The sequence below is a fragment of the Alosa pseudoharengus genome, unplaced genomic scaffold (assembly GCF_046254945.1).
Source record: "Alosa pseudoharengus isolate Yale_2024_CS ecotype anadromous, Long Island Sound unplaced genomic scaffold, YU_APseudo_1.1 YU_APseudo_1.1_scf_24, whole genome shotgun sequence".
NCBI classification, from domain to species: domain Eukaryota; kingdom Metazoa; phylum Chordata; class Actinopteri; order Clupeiformes; family Clupeidae; genus Alosa; species Alosa pseudoharengus.
The window spans coordinates 1,699,561-1,716,486 of record NW_027468689.1 but is presented as its reverse complement, the minus strand read 5'-3'; the positions used below and the strand labels follow the sequence as shown (position 1 = coordinate 1,716,486).

The 16,926-nt window shown below is 45.2% G+C and overlaps 1 protein-coding gene across 1 annotated transcript; it reads left to right on the top strand.

Moving 5' to 3' along the window:
• The first annotated feature begins 399 nt into the window (after positions 1 to 399).
• On the top strand, positions 400 to 11,967 carry hsp90b1 (heat shock protein 90, beta (grp94), member 1). Its single transcript, XM_076302779.1, has 18 exons — positions 400 to 524; positions 1,801 to 1,903; positions 2,319 to 2,460; positions 3,045 to 3,161; positions 3,886 to 4,217; positions 4,663 to 4,774; positions 5,007 to 5,156; positions 5,994 to 6,110; positions 7,318 to 7,455; positions 7,686 to 7,763; positions 7,977 to 8,042; positions 8,735 to 9,004; positions 9,429 to 9,674; positions 9,794 to 9,930; positions 10,450 to 10,528; positions 10,658 to 10,813; positions 11,097 to 11,195; positions 11,654 to 11,967. The coding sequence occupies exons 1-18, from the start codon at positions 476 to 478 to the stop codon at positions 11,678 to 11,680; spliced, it is 2,418 nt and encodes an 805-aa protein (XP_076158894.1). The 5' UTR covers positions 400 to 475; the 3' UTR covers positions 11,681 to 11,967.
• The last annotated feature ends 4,959 nt before the right edge of the window (positions 11,968 to 16,926 follow it).

Below are 16,926 nucleotides of genomic sequence, written 5' to 3'. Positions count from 1 at the left end.
GCTTTCAAAATCTTACCAACTATGCAATGCAAACGTAACTATTTGAAAATGTTTACATTTCACTGAACGATACAATGCACGTTGTCGACCTTGGTTTGATGAAATGTACAAGACAAGGAACCGCATAGCAACAGTTATCAGAGAGCGGTAGTCAAGGTAAACGTCTTGAATTCCCCGGATGTATGACCGGCCTGTCAGAAAACGTTCACGCTCGACATCCACTTCATCCAATGAAATCCAGCCACGATTTTCGGGTGTTAAATCGGACATGTAAGGCCACGATTGGAAGACGTATGCCGCTGATCGCTCTGCTATTGGTTCTGTGTTGTGCGTGGGTAACAGCGATTGGTCAGCTAAGGTAGTCCGCCTCCATCAAACTAGTCCTTTCATAAAGTCGACTACAGATCGGCCATCCACGCAGATCCCATCCGAAGGACTGTAAAAGGCATACTGAAGTGAATTTTACTTCATCAAAATGAAGCGTTTATGGATCTTAGGTCTTCTATGTGCTCTTCTTGCCTTCAGTAAGTAACGTTAGCTAATCTTAGTCATTCATTTTAGAATTTGCTACCTAAAGTTAACGTAAACCTCACATTTTATTTGCAGACCCTCATGACTTATGCCGGGTTTCTTTTCATTCCTGCGGTTTGAACTTGAATGATGGCTAGTAAGCTAACGTAATGAATAATGTCTGTTGTCAAATTGACAGGTCATGTTATTCAGATTTTTGCTGATAAGTTGAGTCAGTTGAATTCCATTTGATCGAATAGTTCATTAAGTTACTGTGACCATCTATTGAAGAACGTTAACGTTGTAGGATACTGTGAGGTGGATGGGCTGCAGGCAAGACTGATTAATTTTGCTTCTCGAAGTTTCCTCTTGAATATTCTAAGGTAACGTTAATTTGGAAGCTGGATAATGCTAACGTTAACCCCAACGACTTTCCACGTGTGAACCTTAACGTTAATGCAAAGTGTATATAGGCCAACTCGGCGTGCATTTTAGCTTTCTGTACAACAGAATAACGCAGGATTTTGCATACGGATGTGTTGGGAGCTAGGTTTTCCGGGAACTTGGCTGACCGGCTAACGTTAGGTTAGCAGCTAACGTTAACGTCGCCAGGAACGGTAACGGTAGTCATAAACGCGGACCAACGTTAGCTCGCTTTCTAGGTTGAGTGTGGTAACGATATGACAATGCACGTCCCAGCATAACATTTAATTCGTCACTCCGTGCTAAACATAGCAAACGTTAACATACAACTTTAAACTAAACGTGCCTCAACGTTCTGGCTTCACTTCTCAGCGAGGTGAATTTCCCTTTTCCTCTCAAGGAAAAGCACCCCCTGACAGATGGCGGACGGCAGCGTTCGTTCTCCCATTTAACGTTAGGTCCATAACTAGGTGTGAGATGGAGTAAAGTGTCCGTCGGTTGTCATCTCCATCATCGGCCAAGTTGAACAAGATGTGAATAAATATGGTAATCTAACATGTTAGCACAGGCCTAAAGTCGACGGGGGCAGCGGGACAACACCAAGGAACTAATTTCTAATCTGAACAACTGATTTCATCAACCTCAAAAGCCCAAATTAGCCCCGCTACTTTTATCATCCTGACAGGTCCATCACAGGGTTTGGTTAGAGTTGTGTCTTTATTAGATTGTGTAGTATCTGTCTGGAGATTGCCTTTCAGATGGAGAATGTGTGTGTAGTTCTCCAACTCTGGGTTGGCGTTTGATATGACTACAAAACTGCATCAGTTATTATTTGTGTTTGTAAAAGAAAATTGTTTATCTTTGCAGCATCTGTGCAGGCAGAAGATGATCTTGACATTGATGGAACCGTGGAGGATGATCTAGGAAAAAGCAGAGATGGTTCCAAGACAGATGATGAAGTCGTACAAAGGTGTGTGTGTGTGTGTGTGTGTGTGCTTGTGTGTACTTACTTGCGTTGCATACTTGCTCAGCTGAGCCGAAAGTAACAGCCATATAAGACCGCTGTGGCTCTCCATTGCTTTTTCCAAAACACAGAACATCTAATTTTAGGTGAACTTCCCACTGGTCTGTTGCCAAAAAGATCTGAAGCTGCAGCTGTTCCTTACACCTCTTATGACTTGATGGAGTTCTGTTCCTCTCATGAGACTGTGCTGTAAACCTCCCAGTGGGGTATTTTATGAAGGGGGGTGGGGTAGGCAAGGCATCGTAACTGAACTGTCTTGACTTGCCTCAGGCCTCCCAGGACTGTGCTGGGGGTTGAGATTAGTCTATTGGGAATCTCATCACATCTGCTTCACCCCAATCTTCCTTTCTGTTTCCATCAGGGAGGAAGAAGCTATTCAACTGGATGGATTGAACGCAGCGCAGATTAAGGAAATTCGAGATAAGTCGGAAAAGCATGCCTTCCAGGCTGAGGTCAACCGCATGATGAAGCTCATCATCAACTCCCTGTACAAGAACAAGGAGGTGAGCGGGGCACCTGATGCAGGTGTTATGAGGCTGATGCAGGTGTTATGAGGGGCACCTGATGCAGGTGTTATGAGGCTGATGCAGGTGTTATGAGGGGCACCTGATGCAGGTGTTATGAGGCTGATGCAGGTGTTATGAGGGGCACCTGATGCAGGTGTTATGAGGGGCGCACCTGATGCAGGTGTTATGTTTGTTGAATCGCCTGCAAAACTCACTGTGACTTAAAAACACTATATCAAGATTGTTGTGCTTCTGTGGTTTGCTCTGCCTCTGAAGTGCAAAGACTGCAGCATAATATTTATAATATTTGAGTGCACCAGTATTTCTTCAACATGGCTGTTATCTAGCATATCAAAGTTTTATTATTTGATGCGTGATGGTCTCAGAGCTTGTGTTACTCTGAGAGGGTGTGTGTGTGTGTGTGTGTGTGTGTGCGCGTGCTGGTGTTACTCTGAGAGGCTAACCGCTAGCTGTTGAGTGTATGACTGCTGTAATCAGCACACTGTCTTGTGACGAGGTAGTAACTTTCATTAAATAACCTTTCACTCCCCCTCTCCTCCCGCCCTGTCTTGCTGACTCAGATCTTCTTGAGGGAGCTCATCTCCAACGCTTCTGACGCCCTGGACAAGATCCGCTTGCTCTCGCTGACCAGGGATGATGCCTTGGCTGCCAACGAAGAACTGACCGTGAAGATTAAGGTGGGCATGGTTTTCTTGCCCTCTCTACACGTCATATTTAATGTTTTCCTGTGAAACAGCAAGCCAGTGTGTATTCCTGCAACATGGAAATAGGCCTTTTGACTTTACATATGTTTTGCAAAAAGTCTGGTATCGTTTGGCCAGTGTCCTATCCAAACAGATATGTGTGACAGAGGGCCATATGTGAGGCATTTGCTGTGGTGGACAGGCTTTCTGTCAAAACATGATGACCTAGTTGTCACTATCAGAGTCATTTGTTTTGTAGGTGCTCTTTCGGAAGTCACAGATAGATAATATCCGTTTTTTATGACTTGGCACAGTCTTGTATTATGACCGTAAATGTCACCTGCTGAAATCGACAACGATAAGGAAATATGTCCTCATATTGTGACCGCAGATTACTTAGGTAATATTCAAACTAAGAAATATGAATGCCCTTTGCATTTTTAGAGAAGAAAAATCAATAATTGTTTCTCACTTCAGGCAAGAAAAGGCAACCAGACAACTCTGGAGTGATGTGTAAAAAGCAATTAAGAGTTGAAAAGAAAACAAATAGACAAATGTAACATTAAAAATGCAAATCAGAACAAAAGTAGTTTGAGGGATGTGAATTGGGGGACACTAACCATCCTGGCAGCCATTCTTAGCAGTTGGGGGAATGGGTGTCATTGCATGCTGGGATGCCTGGAGACATTCTTAACCTTCCTGTTTGTGCTGTCGCCAGGCCGACAAGGACAAGAACCTGCTCCACGTCACTGACACGGGCATCGGCATGACCAAAGAGGATCTGGTGAAGAACCTGGGAACCATCGCCAAGTCCGGCACCAGCGAATTCCTCAACAAGATGACCGATATGCAGACAGAGGGCCAGTCCACGTCCGAGCTGATTGGCCAGTTCGGCGTGGGCTTCTACTCCGCCTTCCTGGTGGCCGACAAGGTCATCGTCACGTCCAAGCACAACAACGGCACGCAGCACATCTGGGAGTCGGACTCCAACGAGTTTTCAGTCATCGAGGACCCGCGCGGAGACACCCTGGGGCGCGGAACGACCATCACGTAAGTGCAGCAGGGCGTGGGGCAGCAGGGCGCGGGGCAACAGGGCGCGGGGCTTCGCCAGAAGGTCTGGAATCAGTGCTCTGATCTAAGCAACCGTGAAGGGATTAGTTAAGGGTTTGTATGTGTGATGGTTTTCTATAAATGGCAAGGTCACATTACTGCTTATGAAGGGAGAACCTGTGAGCATAATGTCGGGCGCCTGGAGAGAATGCCTTGGCTAATGTGATTTCCAAAAGAACTTGCAAGATTAGAAGTCAGATTTGTCTGTCTCTTAACAGTATTGATTCCGGGGAAACAGGGTTTACTTAAAATTATATGCGTAATATATCTAATGTTTAATTTGGTAAAGTTGATATTTCAAGGATATTTGTATACAATCATAACTTTAGGGTTTGAATGAAGAGGGTCTCGTTTAAGTCTGTGATGTTGTCTTTCTTCGCCACAGGCTTGTGATGAAAGAGGAGGCCTCTGATTACCTGGAGCTGGAGACCATTAAGAACCTGGTCAGGAAGTACTCGCAGTTCATCAACTTCCCCATCTACGTCTGGAGCAGCAAGGCACGTTTCACATCTGCATGCACACATACACATGGACTGTTATACCAAAGAATTCCAAGCCACTGTTGGTGGTTAAAAGAAATAAGTCGAATGTTCTTAAAATTTGATCAGAAATGAGTGCTTAGCAGACAAAATGGCAAATTAACAATTGCGTTTAAAGTTGTTGCATTTTTTGCGACAATGAAATTCATGACTGTTACTAATCTACTTTGGTCTTTGCTCCTCCCCCCAGACTGAAACGGTAGAGGAGCCCATCGATGAGGATGACGAGGCTGCCAAGGAGGAGGCCAAAGACGAGGACGCCACTGAGGATGAGGTAGAGGTGGAGGAGGAAGAGGAGAAGGAGGAAGAGGAGAAGGAGGACAAGCCCAAGACCAAGAAGGTAAAACCCCAAAACCCCAGGGCCTCCTTCTCACACACCCCAGGGCCTCCTTCTCACACACCCCAGGGCCTCCTTCTCACACACCCCAGGGCCTCCTTCTCACACACCCCAGGGCCTCCTTCTCACACACCCCAGGGCCTCCTTCTCACACACCCCAGGGCCTCCTTCTCACACACCCCAGGGCCTCCTTCTCACACACCCCAGGGCCTCCTTCTCACACACCCCAGGGCCTCCTTCTCACACACCCCAGGGCCCGCTTCTCACACACCCCAGGGCCTCCTTCTCACACACCCCAGGGCCCGCTTCTCACACACCCCAGGGCCTCCTTCTCACACACCCCAGGGCCCGCTTCTCACACACCCCAGGGCCCGCTTCTCACACACCCCAGGGCCTCCTTCTCACACACCCCAGGGCCTCCTTCTCACACACCCCAGGGCCCGCTTCTCACACACCCCAGGGCCCGCTTCTCACACACCCCAGGGCCTCCTTCTCACACACCCCAGGGCCCGCTTCTCACACACTGGAGGCTGTTCAAGTTCAAATTTATTCATATAGTATTCTACATTTGGGCTGGAACAATTCTTTTCCTAGTCCATTAATTTGTTGATTATTTTATAAAACGGAAATGCAGAGTCTGTGAGGGGCTAGTCAAAGTGCTGGAGCATATACATTCAGATATATTCTGTCAGGCAGAGAGTGGGATCATTTGAATGTGATTCATAGTACACTAAAGTACTTTGAAGCTTGTTTATGTCTGTGTTTATGCTGCTATATAAAATAACACAATTGAATTGGATATAGTGAAAGCAAGTTTCTCTCTCTCTCTCTCTCTCTCAGGTGGAGAAGACGGTGTGGGACTGGGAGCTGATGAACGACATTAAGCCCATCTGGCAGCGCCCTGCTAGGGAGGTAGAGGAGGACGAGTACAAGGCCTTTTACAAGACCTTCTCCAAGGTGAGACAAAAGCCACGAAAATGCACCGATTAAAATGTAAAAGTAGTATCACAATCTAGTGGCGTATGTAGCAATACGCCATTTTAAGAAACCATGACAACTCCTTGCAGTGGGTGAAATAAGATCTGTTTATTCCACTGCTTGGTTGAATTTCCCATTGTCCTACGTAATTTAGAACGACCATTAACCGTATGTTATCTGCACACCTATGAAGTAGATCCATTTTTTTGGCCGTATCACACTTGTATATTAATTCGCCGAACTCGTTGTGAAGTTTAAATGAACTGTCACGTTGCATCCGAGCTGTAAAATGCATATGTTCAGAACATTGCAACATTGTAGCATATGACGGAGGTGGCTTTTAGCTAGATGGATGACAGCAGGCTAAGTAAAATAGCGATGTTTCAAAGCTAAAGTTCATCAGAATCTTGGGATACGCCCGCTTGACAACGGGAGAGATAGAACTAACGACTGGCCTTTGGCCGTAGCAACCATCCATTTAGAACTAGTAACGGCAGTTTGTCCTGTGAGTTGAGAAATTAGTTGATATGTGTCGGAAGAAATTAGTTCTACAAACAAGACCGTTTTAGTGATTAAAAAGTTTAAATTGTAACAGGAAATGAACACAACGCAAGTGGCAACAGTGGAATAAGCGGGATAATGGACGACACGGTGGTCAGTTCACAGAAGTTAATGCACTACGAGGTTTAAACGGCCCTCCGCTTCGCGTCGGGGCCGTTTTACAACCTCGACCACCGTGCATTAACTTCTGTGAACAGACCACCGTGTCGTCCATTATCCCTTACTTAGCTGACACTTTTCTCCAAAGCCACTTACAAATGAGGATGGTCATTCAAGCTTCCGAGCAAAAGGAGGCCTTAGAGTAACACTACTGCCTTTACGTACAACACAAGATAACCAGATGGTGACGGTGTGGACTAAATGTTTACCAGATAAGTGATCAAGTGACAAGATAACCAGATGGTGACTGTGTGGACTAAATGTTTACCAGATAAGTGATGTACTGATGTATCCCTTCAGTTAAACGTTGGGATGTGTTTCTATAGAGATGGTGTCCATACCTAAGGTTTGCCATTGGCCGCTATGGTACAATTCCTCCTAACTCTGAACTACAATACCCAGTAGCCAGTGTACCAGGCCGATTTTGTTTCAGTTTAATCGAGTGCATGTGTGTGTCTGTTTAAAGGACTCGGACGAGCCCCTTGGGCACATCCACTTCACGGCGGAGGGAGAGGTCACCTTCAAGTCCATCCTGTTTGTGCCCGCTGCTGCTCCGCGTGGCCTTTTTGATGAATACGGCTCCAAGAAGAATGACTTCATCAAGGTACATGCGCGCGCACACACACACACACACACACAGACATGCACGTGCACACACACACACACACACACACACACGCACACGCACAGACATGCACGTGCACACACACGCACACGCACACGCACACGCACAGACATGCACGTGCACACACACACACACACACACACACACACACTGCTGTTGGTTTGTTTGTTTGTTGTTTGGTATAACATGCTTCCAATGTCTCTCCTCAGCTGTTTGTACGCAGGGTGTTCATCACTGATGATTTCCACGACATGATGCCCAAGTACCTCAACTTTGTCAGGGGTGTGGTAAGTGCAGTTGTGCTTGTTCCACTTCCTGAGTTTACATGTTTATGTGCCTTAACCAGCAGTGCCTTCACGTGGGGATACATTTGAAAATAATTTCTGCTTTCTAATGATTTTTGTATTGCCAGCATCTTGCATTTTTAGATTGCCATAGTTACAGTTGGCATAGCACCGGGCTGTGTGCAGGAAATCTAATTCTGTCTGTTCTCCTGTCAGGTGGACTCTGATGACCTGCCCCTCAACGTCTCCAGGGAGACGCTGCAGCAGCACAAACTGCTGAAGGTAAGACTCGTGCAGAACCATCAGCAACAATGTGTCAGACTCGTGCAGAACCATCAGCAACAATGTGTCAGACATGCAGGCTTCCGAGTGACACGAGCGCTCTCTAGCTCCACGCACGAGCGTTCTCTAGCTCCGCACACGAGCGTTCTCCACATGAGCGTTCTCTAGCTCCGCACACGAGCGTTCTCCACACGAGCGTTCTCTAGCTCTGCACACGAGCGGTCTCTAGCTCTGCACACGAGCGTTCTCCACACGAGCGTTCTCTAGCTCTGCACACGAGCGTTCTCCACACGAGCGTTCTCTAGCTCCGCACACGAGCGTTCTCTAGCTCCGCACACGAGCGTTCTCCACACGAGCGTTCTCTAGCTCTGCACACGAGCGTTCTCCACACGAGCGTTCTCTAGCTCCGCACACGAGCGTTCTCTAGCTCCGCACACGAGCGTTCTCTAGCTCCGCACACGAGCGTTCTCCACACGAGCGTTCTCTAGCTCTGCACACGAGCGTTCTCTAGCTCTGCACACGAGCGTTCTCTAGCTCCGCACACGAGCGGTCTCTAGCTCCGGCCGCACACGAGCGTTCTCTAGCTCCGCACACGAGCGTTGTCTAGCTCCGCACACGAGCGTTCTCCACACGAGCGTTCTCTAGCTCCGCACTGGGCAGTTTTAACAGACCCTTTCCAATCGCCTCCGCAGGTCATCCGCAAGAAGCTGGTGCGCAAGACCCTGGACATGATCAAGAAGATCGCCGAGGAGGTGTACAACGACAAGTTCTGGAAGGAGTTTGGCACCAACATCAAGCTGGGCGTGATCGAGGACCACTCCAACCGCACCCGGCTGGCCAAGCTGCTGCGCTTCCAGACGTCCAACAGCGAGAAGGTGCCGGCCAGCCTGGAGCAGTATGTGGAGAGGATGAAGGAGAAGCAGGACAAGATCTACTTCATGGCTGCCACCAGCAGGAAGGAGGTATGAGGTGTCAAAAAGATTGTGGTTGTCATGTGTTTTTATTTTTATTTTTTTAAATGTTTACAGTTCAGTTTGGTGTCAGTAGTGGATGCATTAGATGTTTGATTAATTTTTATTAATTTGATTAAATGTCAAATAATGACCAATATGAAGACTTGAGCCGTAAGGGTGAAAGTAGATGTTCTTTTATCTGGTCATTTGTGAAGCACTTGGAATTGCCAGTGTAGATGAATTGTGTTGTATAAATAAAAGTGCTATTGAGTGGGCTTGGTGGAGCAGAGGTAGGAGAGGTAGGAGAGGTAGCAGAGGTAGGAGAGGTGCCTCCCCAACCTACAGTGGGAGTCTGTCGCTTTAAAAGCGTCGGCTTAATATCGGGAACATTTCTACCTCATGTGACCTAAGTAATGTTTGCTGTCCACCCCAGGCCGAGTCTTCTCCCTTCGTTGAGCGGCTGCTGAAGAAGGGCTATGAGGTGATCTACCTGACGGAGCCCGTGGACGAGTACTGCATCCAGGCGCTGCCAGAGTTTGACGGCAAGCGCTTCCAGAACGTGGCCAAGGAGGGCATTGACTTCAACGAGAGCGACAAGGCCAAGGAGCAGCGGGAGAGCCTGGAGAAGGAGTACGAGCCCCTCACCACCTGGATGAAGGACAACGCCCTCAAGGACAAGGTAGCTACCACAGCACCAGCGGTGCTGTCCCAGAGACTGACCACTTACTCTCTTGCAGATCGAGAAGGCTGTGCTGTCCCAGAGACTGACCACTTACTCTCCTCACACGTCTCTTGCAGATCGAGAAGGCTGTGCTGTCCCAGAGACTGACCAACTCCCCCTGCGCTCTGGTGGCCAGTCAGTACGGCTGGTCCGGAAACATGGAGCGCATCATGAAGGCCCAGGCCTACCAGACCGGCAAGGACATCTCCACAAAGTAAGGCCCCCTATATGCCCCCTTCATGCAATCTGCACAAAGTATGCCCCCTATATGCCCCCTATATGCCTCCTACATGCAATCTGCACAAAGTATGCCCCCTATATGCCCCCTATATGCCCCCTACATGCAATCTGCACAAAGTATGCCCCCATGGAGATTTCGATCAGTCTTTACCTTTTTGGAAGTGGAGGTTTGCATTGTTTGAATCTAATATATAACCTTGAGTGATTTTTATGAAGTATGATCCATTATAATGTTCACAGTTAGACAAGTAAAGTAGACGGTGCCACAGCGTATATGAACATATTCAACACATTTTGCATCATTACGTGGGCAGTTACAAAAGCAGCGAGCAGCTCTGTACAGTAGTCAATGCTGAATAGTGTTATTTTGTTTTTGTTTGTTCCACAGCTGGTGGTTGTTATTGTTGAGTTTGTACAGGGTTGTGTGTGTTGAGTGCTGTTGTGTCTCCTGCAGCACAGAGAGCTGACTGTGATTTCTCGCTTTCTCCTCCAGCTATTATGCCAGCCAGAAAAAAACCCTGGAAATTAACCCCAAACATCCCCTGATTAAACAGATGCTGAAAAGAGTAAATGTAAGTCAATATATTTCCCCATCATGTGAATGCTGTTAGCCTTAACTGAGTTTGGTTTTATTTAGCTGACCTTTAAACAATAGGGATGGGTTTTAACTCGTTTGATTTCTTTCTTTCTTTCTCTCGTAGGCTGACGCTGAAGATCAGACGGCGGCGGATCTGGCGGTGGTTCTGTTTGAGACGGCGACGCTGCGCTCGGGCTACCAGCTGGCCGACACTAAAGCCTACGGAGAACGCATCGAGAGAATGCTGAGGCTAAGCATGAATGTCGACCTCGCCGAACAGGTACACACACACACACACACACACACACGCTAACACACACACGCAGGAACGCTTTTATTTGGATTGACAATATTAGAAAAGTTATAATTCATCTAAATATTGTTAGATGTTGTATTATCCGGAATGCACCAACTCGGTACTGGTACTTTTATCCAACAATCTCCGCACATGCGACCTATGAACATGCAATTTGGCGTAGAGCAATATACACAGACACACACGCATGCACTGGAGTTACTATGGAAACGGAGGTGAAGTGTGTGACGTACCTGTGTGTGTCCAGGTGGAGGAGGAGCCAGAGGAGGAGCCAGAGGACGCAGCTGAGGAAGATGATGTCGAAGAAGACATAGACGCTGAGGATGACGAGACCGAAAAGGACACAGTGAGTCTCTTTTTCTCTCTCTCACACACACACACACACACACACACACACACACACACCTCAGTGTGCCCTCACTGGGCCTGCTCACACACACACAGTGGTTTAGTTACAAACCTGGATAAGTTAACTGAGAGGAGCGTTTTGGCTTTTTTTTGTCAAGAGAATGAAGCCATACTGCTCTGCTATCAGGATGTTTAACTTGGCAGATTAGTGTGTTTAACCACTTTGGGTTAACTTGGCAGATTAGTGTGTTTAACCACTTTGGGTTAACTCGGCAGATTAGTGTGTTTAACCACTTACTTTGGGTTAACTCGGCAGATTAGTGACTAAACCATGTACTTGGAATATCCACTGATCCCTTATTCCGAGCATGGCGGTGTCGGTGTGTAAAGTGTCTGGTCAGTCTGTGGAAACGACCTGCGACTAAACCCTTTGTGCTTCTTCTGTTTCCTCCCCAGGCCTCCACAGAAAAGGACGAGCTCTGAGAGATTGAGAAACCGAGTGGGGCAGGGTGTGACTGACTTGGGTGGGGGCGGAACTTTGTGTCTCCTTGACGACGGATCTTTGCCATGGGTGGGGTGGATGCTGAAAGGGGATTGGACAGGGTTGGGAGAGGGGGAGGGTTTTTTAGGCACTGCTTGTGTTTGAAATTGTGTTTTCTTTTTGTTTTTTACATTCCTCATGACTGTAAATTTGTTAATATTTAACGGAGCTGGTTATGGAGTTCTGAATTCCTGTCACGTGAACCATTAAATGTTTACGAAAAGGGAAAGTTGGTGCAGCTTGGTAATTTGTCAGTCCTTTGCCACGCACTGCCTGTTTATCAGCCAAAGCGATCGATAGTATTTATAGAAGGATATAACAACAACACATTACATTTATATAGCGCTTTTCTAACAAAGCTATCGATAGTATTTATAGAAGGATATAACAACAACACATTACATTTATATAGCACTTTTCTAGGCACTCAGTGTTTTACTATGAAGGGGGAAACCTCACTAACCACCACCAAGGATATTACATGAGCAAAGTGCATTAAACAGTTATGGTTATCAGGATTGTATTAGTTTTTCTCAGTCGCTTTGGTGCTTTTCTCAGATCAGAATTAAAATTCTCATAACATAATATTAGTTCAACCTCCACAACATTTAGTCATTTGTGCACATCATAGTAGCTATTTCTCCTTCCTGGAGACGAAGCAACTGTATCAGTTGCTTCGTCATGTCAGTCAAAATGAACTATACTTATGGAAGCTGAATAGTTGTTCCCAATAAAACTAATAGTCTTCATTTCATTGCTTGACAAAATTGGTGTTCTGGTAAAACTAGTTATCAAATTCTGTCACAATGCTGTAGAATTGCAAAGAACATATACAGTAAAACTGTGAAACGTATATATTCAGTGTCTTGTACTCACTTACTCCCCTAACTACAGCAATTTGTAACTTTACACTTTTTCAAATGGCTGTACAAGTACTGTATAGTGCTGTCTTGAGCATTTCCAGGTAGTGTCACTGAGTTCTGACCTTTTTTTGCATGGGAAAACACTGAGAGCATAAACTGTCGTAATGAAAACATGACAAAGCCATTTGACTATCTTGTTCATAAACGATGGTGTCAAGACTTCTCATTTTGATGACACTGGCAGTTTCATTGACATAAATACTTGCTTTTGAGGAATGGACTATCCATTTTGAGCAAGTGACGTGCTTTTGCAGGTTATCCACTAGGTTTTGCAGTTTGCACTAATTGTTTTGAGAAATGCACTAACTGCTGTGCAAATGTTAATAGTGATGTGAGAAAAGCACCAAAGCGACTGAGGAAAAACTGTGAGGTGTTCTGTGACTTTCCTGTGTCTGTTTGGCTATCTGTCCTCAGATTCTAATCTTAAAATATAGCCGCAAGCGGCAATGGCGGGCCCGAGCACCTGCGGGCCGCAAGCCGTGACATGTCGGAATCCAACAAAGCACCGACGTGGTTCATTTGTGAAATGTACATATTTGATGCATGTGCTATTTGTTTTTGTATTTTATTTTCTGCCACATGTACTTGCTTGGCCAGGTGGGGGCGCAATGCAAGGCAGGCCCATTGGGTGTCATCATAATCATAATATATATTAACCTGAGAAATTTCAGACCATTCATTTTAAGCAAAGAACATTTCTGATACACTTTTTGGTTGGCCAGATGATGGCGCTATGTTAGACATGGAAATTAGACATGTGAATATCATCACAATAATGATATCCAAAATTTGTGTAAACTTTCAGATCAATCACTTAAGGCATTGTCCATTTCTGGCACATTTCCTGCTTGACCAGGTGGTGGCGCTATGCCAGGCAGGCCCATTGGGTGTCTGGATATCATCATAATCATAATATCTATTAACCTGAGAAGTTTCAGACCATTTATTCAAAGCATAGAGCATTACTGACACATTTCCTGCTTGGCCAGGTGGTGGCGCTATGCCAGGCAGGCCCATTGGGTGTCTGAATATCATCATAATCATGATATCTATTAACCTGAGAAGTTTCAGACCATTCATTCAATGAACTGTGATTTATGACACATTTCCTCTTCATGTGGTGAGATATTAAAATCATATCAAATATATAACATATCAAAAATCCCTTCACAATTTAACATCAGCGACATCTTGGCATAATGTTTGCCAAATTTCACATGAATCTGACAAACCGTCTAGGAGCAGTATGTTAAAATTGATCATGTGACATCAGTGTAATTGTCATTCTTTCTGTTGCCAGTTGGTGGCGCTATGCCAAACATGCATTATGGGCATGTGAATATTATCATTAACATGGTCTTCAATGACCTGTGAAATTTAAAACATTTCAAGCCATGCATGGTGAATTATGACACATTTATTGCTTATGTGGAAGGGTATTACAATTAATAATTTCGCCATTTCGTCAAATTACAACATATCAAAAAAAGGCTTCACAATTTATAATCAGGAACATCTCGGCGTCATGTATACCAACTTTGACATGAATCGGATCAACCGTCTAGGAGGAGTATGTTAAAATTGATCGATCATGTCCACAATGCACAAAATCTCAATTACCTCACTTCCTGTGGGCGTGGCTAATGGCATGTTAATACAAAAGTTGTTTGTTTTTGGGAGTTACATACACCCACCAAATTTGGTGTGTGTATCTAAAACTATATGCCAACCACAAGTCACAGTGACATAAGGGGGCGCTATGGAGTTCCTGGGCAACGCCCGGTGCCAAGCTTTTATCCCTGTCTATTCACTGTATCACTTGATGTGTGTGCCAAATTTCATGCGTTTTCACCCATGGGAAGCACCTCCTTTGGCATCATGATTCATCACATATTTCATCACATATTAGTCTGCACAAAATCCCAAATACCTCACTTCCTGTTGGGCGTGGCTAATGCATTGTACATTCGAAAGTTGTTTATCTTGGGGAGATACAAACACCTACCAAATTTGGTGTGTGTAGCTGAAAGTATATGCCCACCACGGGATCAGTCATCTAAGGGGGCGTAAGGGGGCGCTAGCGAGTCTCTGGGCCATGCGCGGGGCCAAGCTTTTTTACCTAGCTGCTTTGTGTGACACCTGATGTGTGTGCCAAATTTCAAGACTTTTCGATTACGTTAACCACCTCAAAATATTTGCCAACCACGGGATCAGTCACCTAAGGGGGCGCTAGCGAGTCCCTGGGCCACGCCCGGGGTCAAGCTCTTGTACCTAACTGCGTTGCGTGACACCTGACGTGTGTGCCAAATTTCAAGAATTTTCGACCATGTTAACTCCCTCAAAAACAGGAAAGCAAAAAAGTAGAACAACAATAATAAAATATAGCCGCAAGCGGCGATGGCGGGCCCGAGCACCTGCGGGCCGCAACCCGTGACATGTCGGAATCCAACAAAGCACCGACGTGGTGCGTTTGTGAAATGTACATATTTAATGCGTGTGCTAGTTGTTTTTGTATTTTATTTTCTGCCACAATTACTCGCTTGGCCAGGTGGGGGCGTAATGCAAGGCAGGCCCATTGGGTGTCATCATAATCATAATATATATTAACCTGAGAAATTTCAGACCATTCATTTTAAGCAAAGAACATTTCTGATACACTTTTTGGTTGGCCAGATGGTGGCACTATGTTAGGCATGAAAATTAGACATGTGAATATCATCACAATAATGATATCCAAAATGTTTGTAAACTTTCAGATCAATCACTTAAGGCATTGTCCATTTCTGGTATATTTACTGCTTGACCAGGTGGTGGCGCTATGCCAGGCAGGCCCATTGGGTGTCTGGATATCATCATAATCATAATATCTATTAACCTGAAAAGTTTCAGACCATTTATTCAAAGCATAGAGCATTTCTGGCACATTTCCTGCTTGGCCAGAAGGTGGCGCTATGCTAGGCCTGTGAATTACGCACGTGAATATCATCACAATAATGATATCCAATATTTTATAAAGTTTCAGATCAATCACTTAAGGCATTGTCCATTTCTGTCACATTTCCTGCTTGGCCAGGTGGTGGCGCTATGCCAGGCAGGCCCATTGGGTGTCTGGATATCATCATAATCATGATATCTATTAACCTGAGAAGTTTCAGACCATTCATTCAATGCACTGTGATTTATGACACATTTCCTGTTTATGTGGTGAGATATTAAAATCATATCAAATATATTACAACATTCCAAAATCCATTCACAATTTAACATCAGCGACATCTTGGCATAATGTTTGCCAAATTTCAAATGAATCTGACAAACCGTCTTGGAGGAGTATGTTCAAATTGATCATGTGACATCAGTATAATTGTCATTCTTTCTGTTGCCAGTTGGTGGCGCTATGCCAAACATGCATTATGGGCATGTGAATATTATCATTAACATGGTCTTCAATGACCTGTGAAATTTAAAACATTTCAAGCCATGCATGGTGAATTATGACACATTTATTGTTTATGTGGAAGGGTATTAAAATTAATAATTTCGCCATTTCGTCAAATTACAACATATCAAAAAAAAACTTCACAATTTATAATCAGGAACATCTCGGCATCATGTATACCAACTTTGACATGAATCGGATCAACCGTCTAGGAGGAGTACGTTAAAATTGATCATGTCCACAACGCACAAAATCTCAATTACCTCACTTCCTGTGGGCGTGGCTAATGGCATGTTAATACAAAAGTTGTTTGTTTTTGGGAGTTACATACACCCACCAAATTTGGTGTGTGTATCTAAAACTATATGCCAACCACAAGTCACTGTGACGTAAGGGGGCGCTATGGAGTTCCTGGGCAACGCCCGGTGCCAAGCTTTTATCCCTGTCTATTCACTGTACCACTTGATGTGTATGCTAAATTTCATGCGTTTTCGATTATGTTAACCACCTCAAAATATTTGCCAACCACGGGATCAGTCACCTAAGGGGGCGCTAGCGAGTCCCTGGGCCACGCCCGGGGTCAAGCCCTTGTACCTAACTGCGATGCATGACACCTGACGTGTGTGCCAAATTTCAAGAGGTTTCGACCATGTTAACCACCTCAAAAACAGGAAAGCAAAAAAGTGGAATAACAATAATAATAATAATAATAATAATCCTTACAAAAACAATAGGGCCTTGCGCCCTTCGGGTGCTCGGGCCCTAAATATAGCCGCAAGCGGCAATGGCGGGCCCGAGCACCTGCGGGCCACAACCCGTGACATGT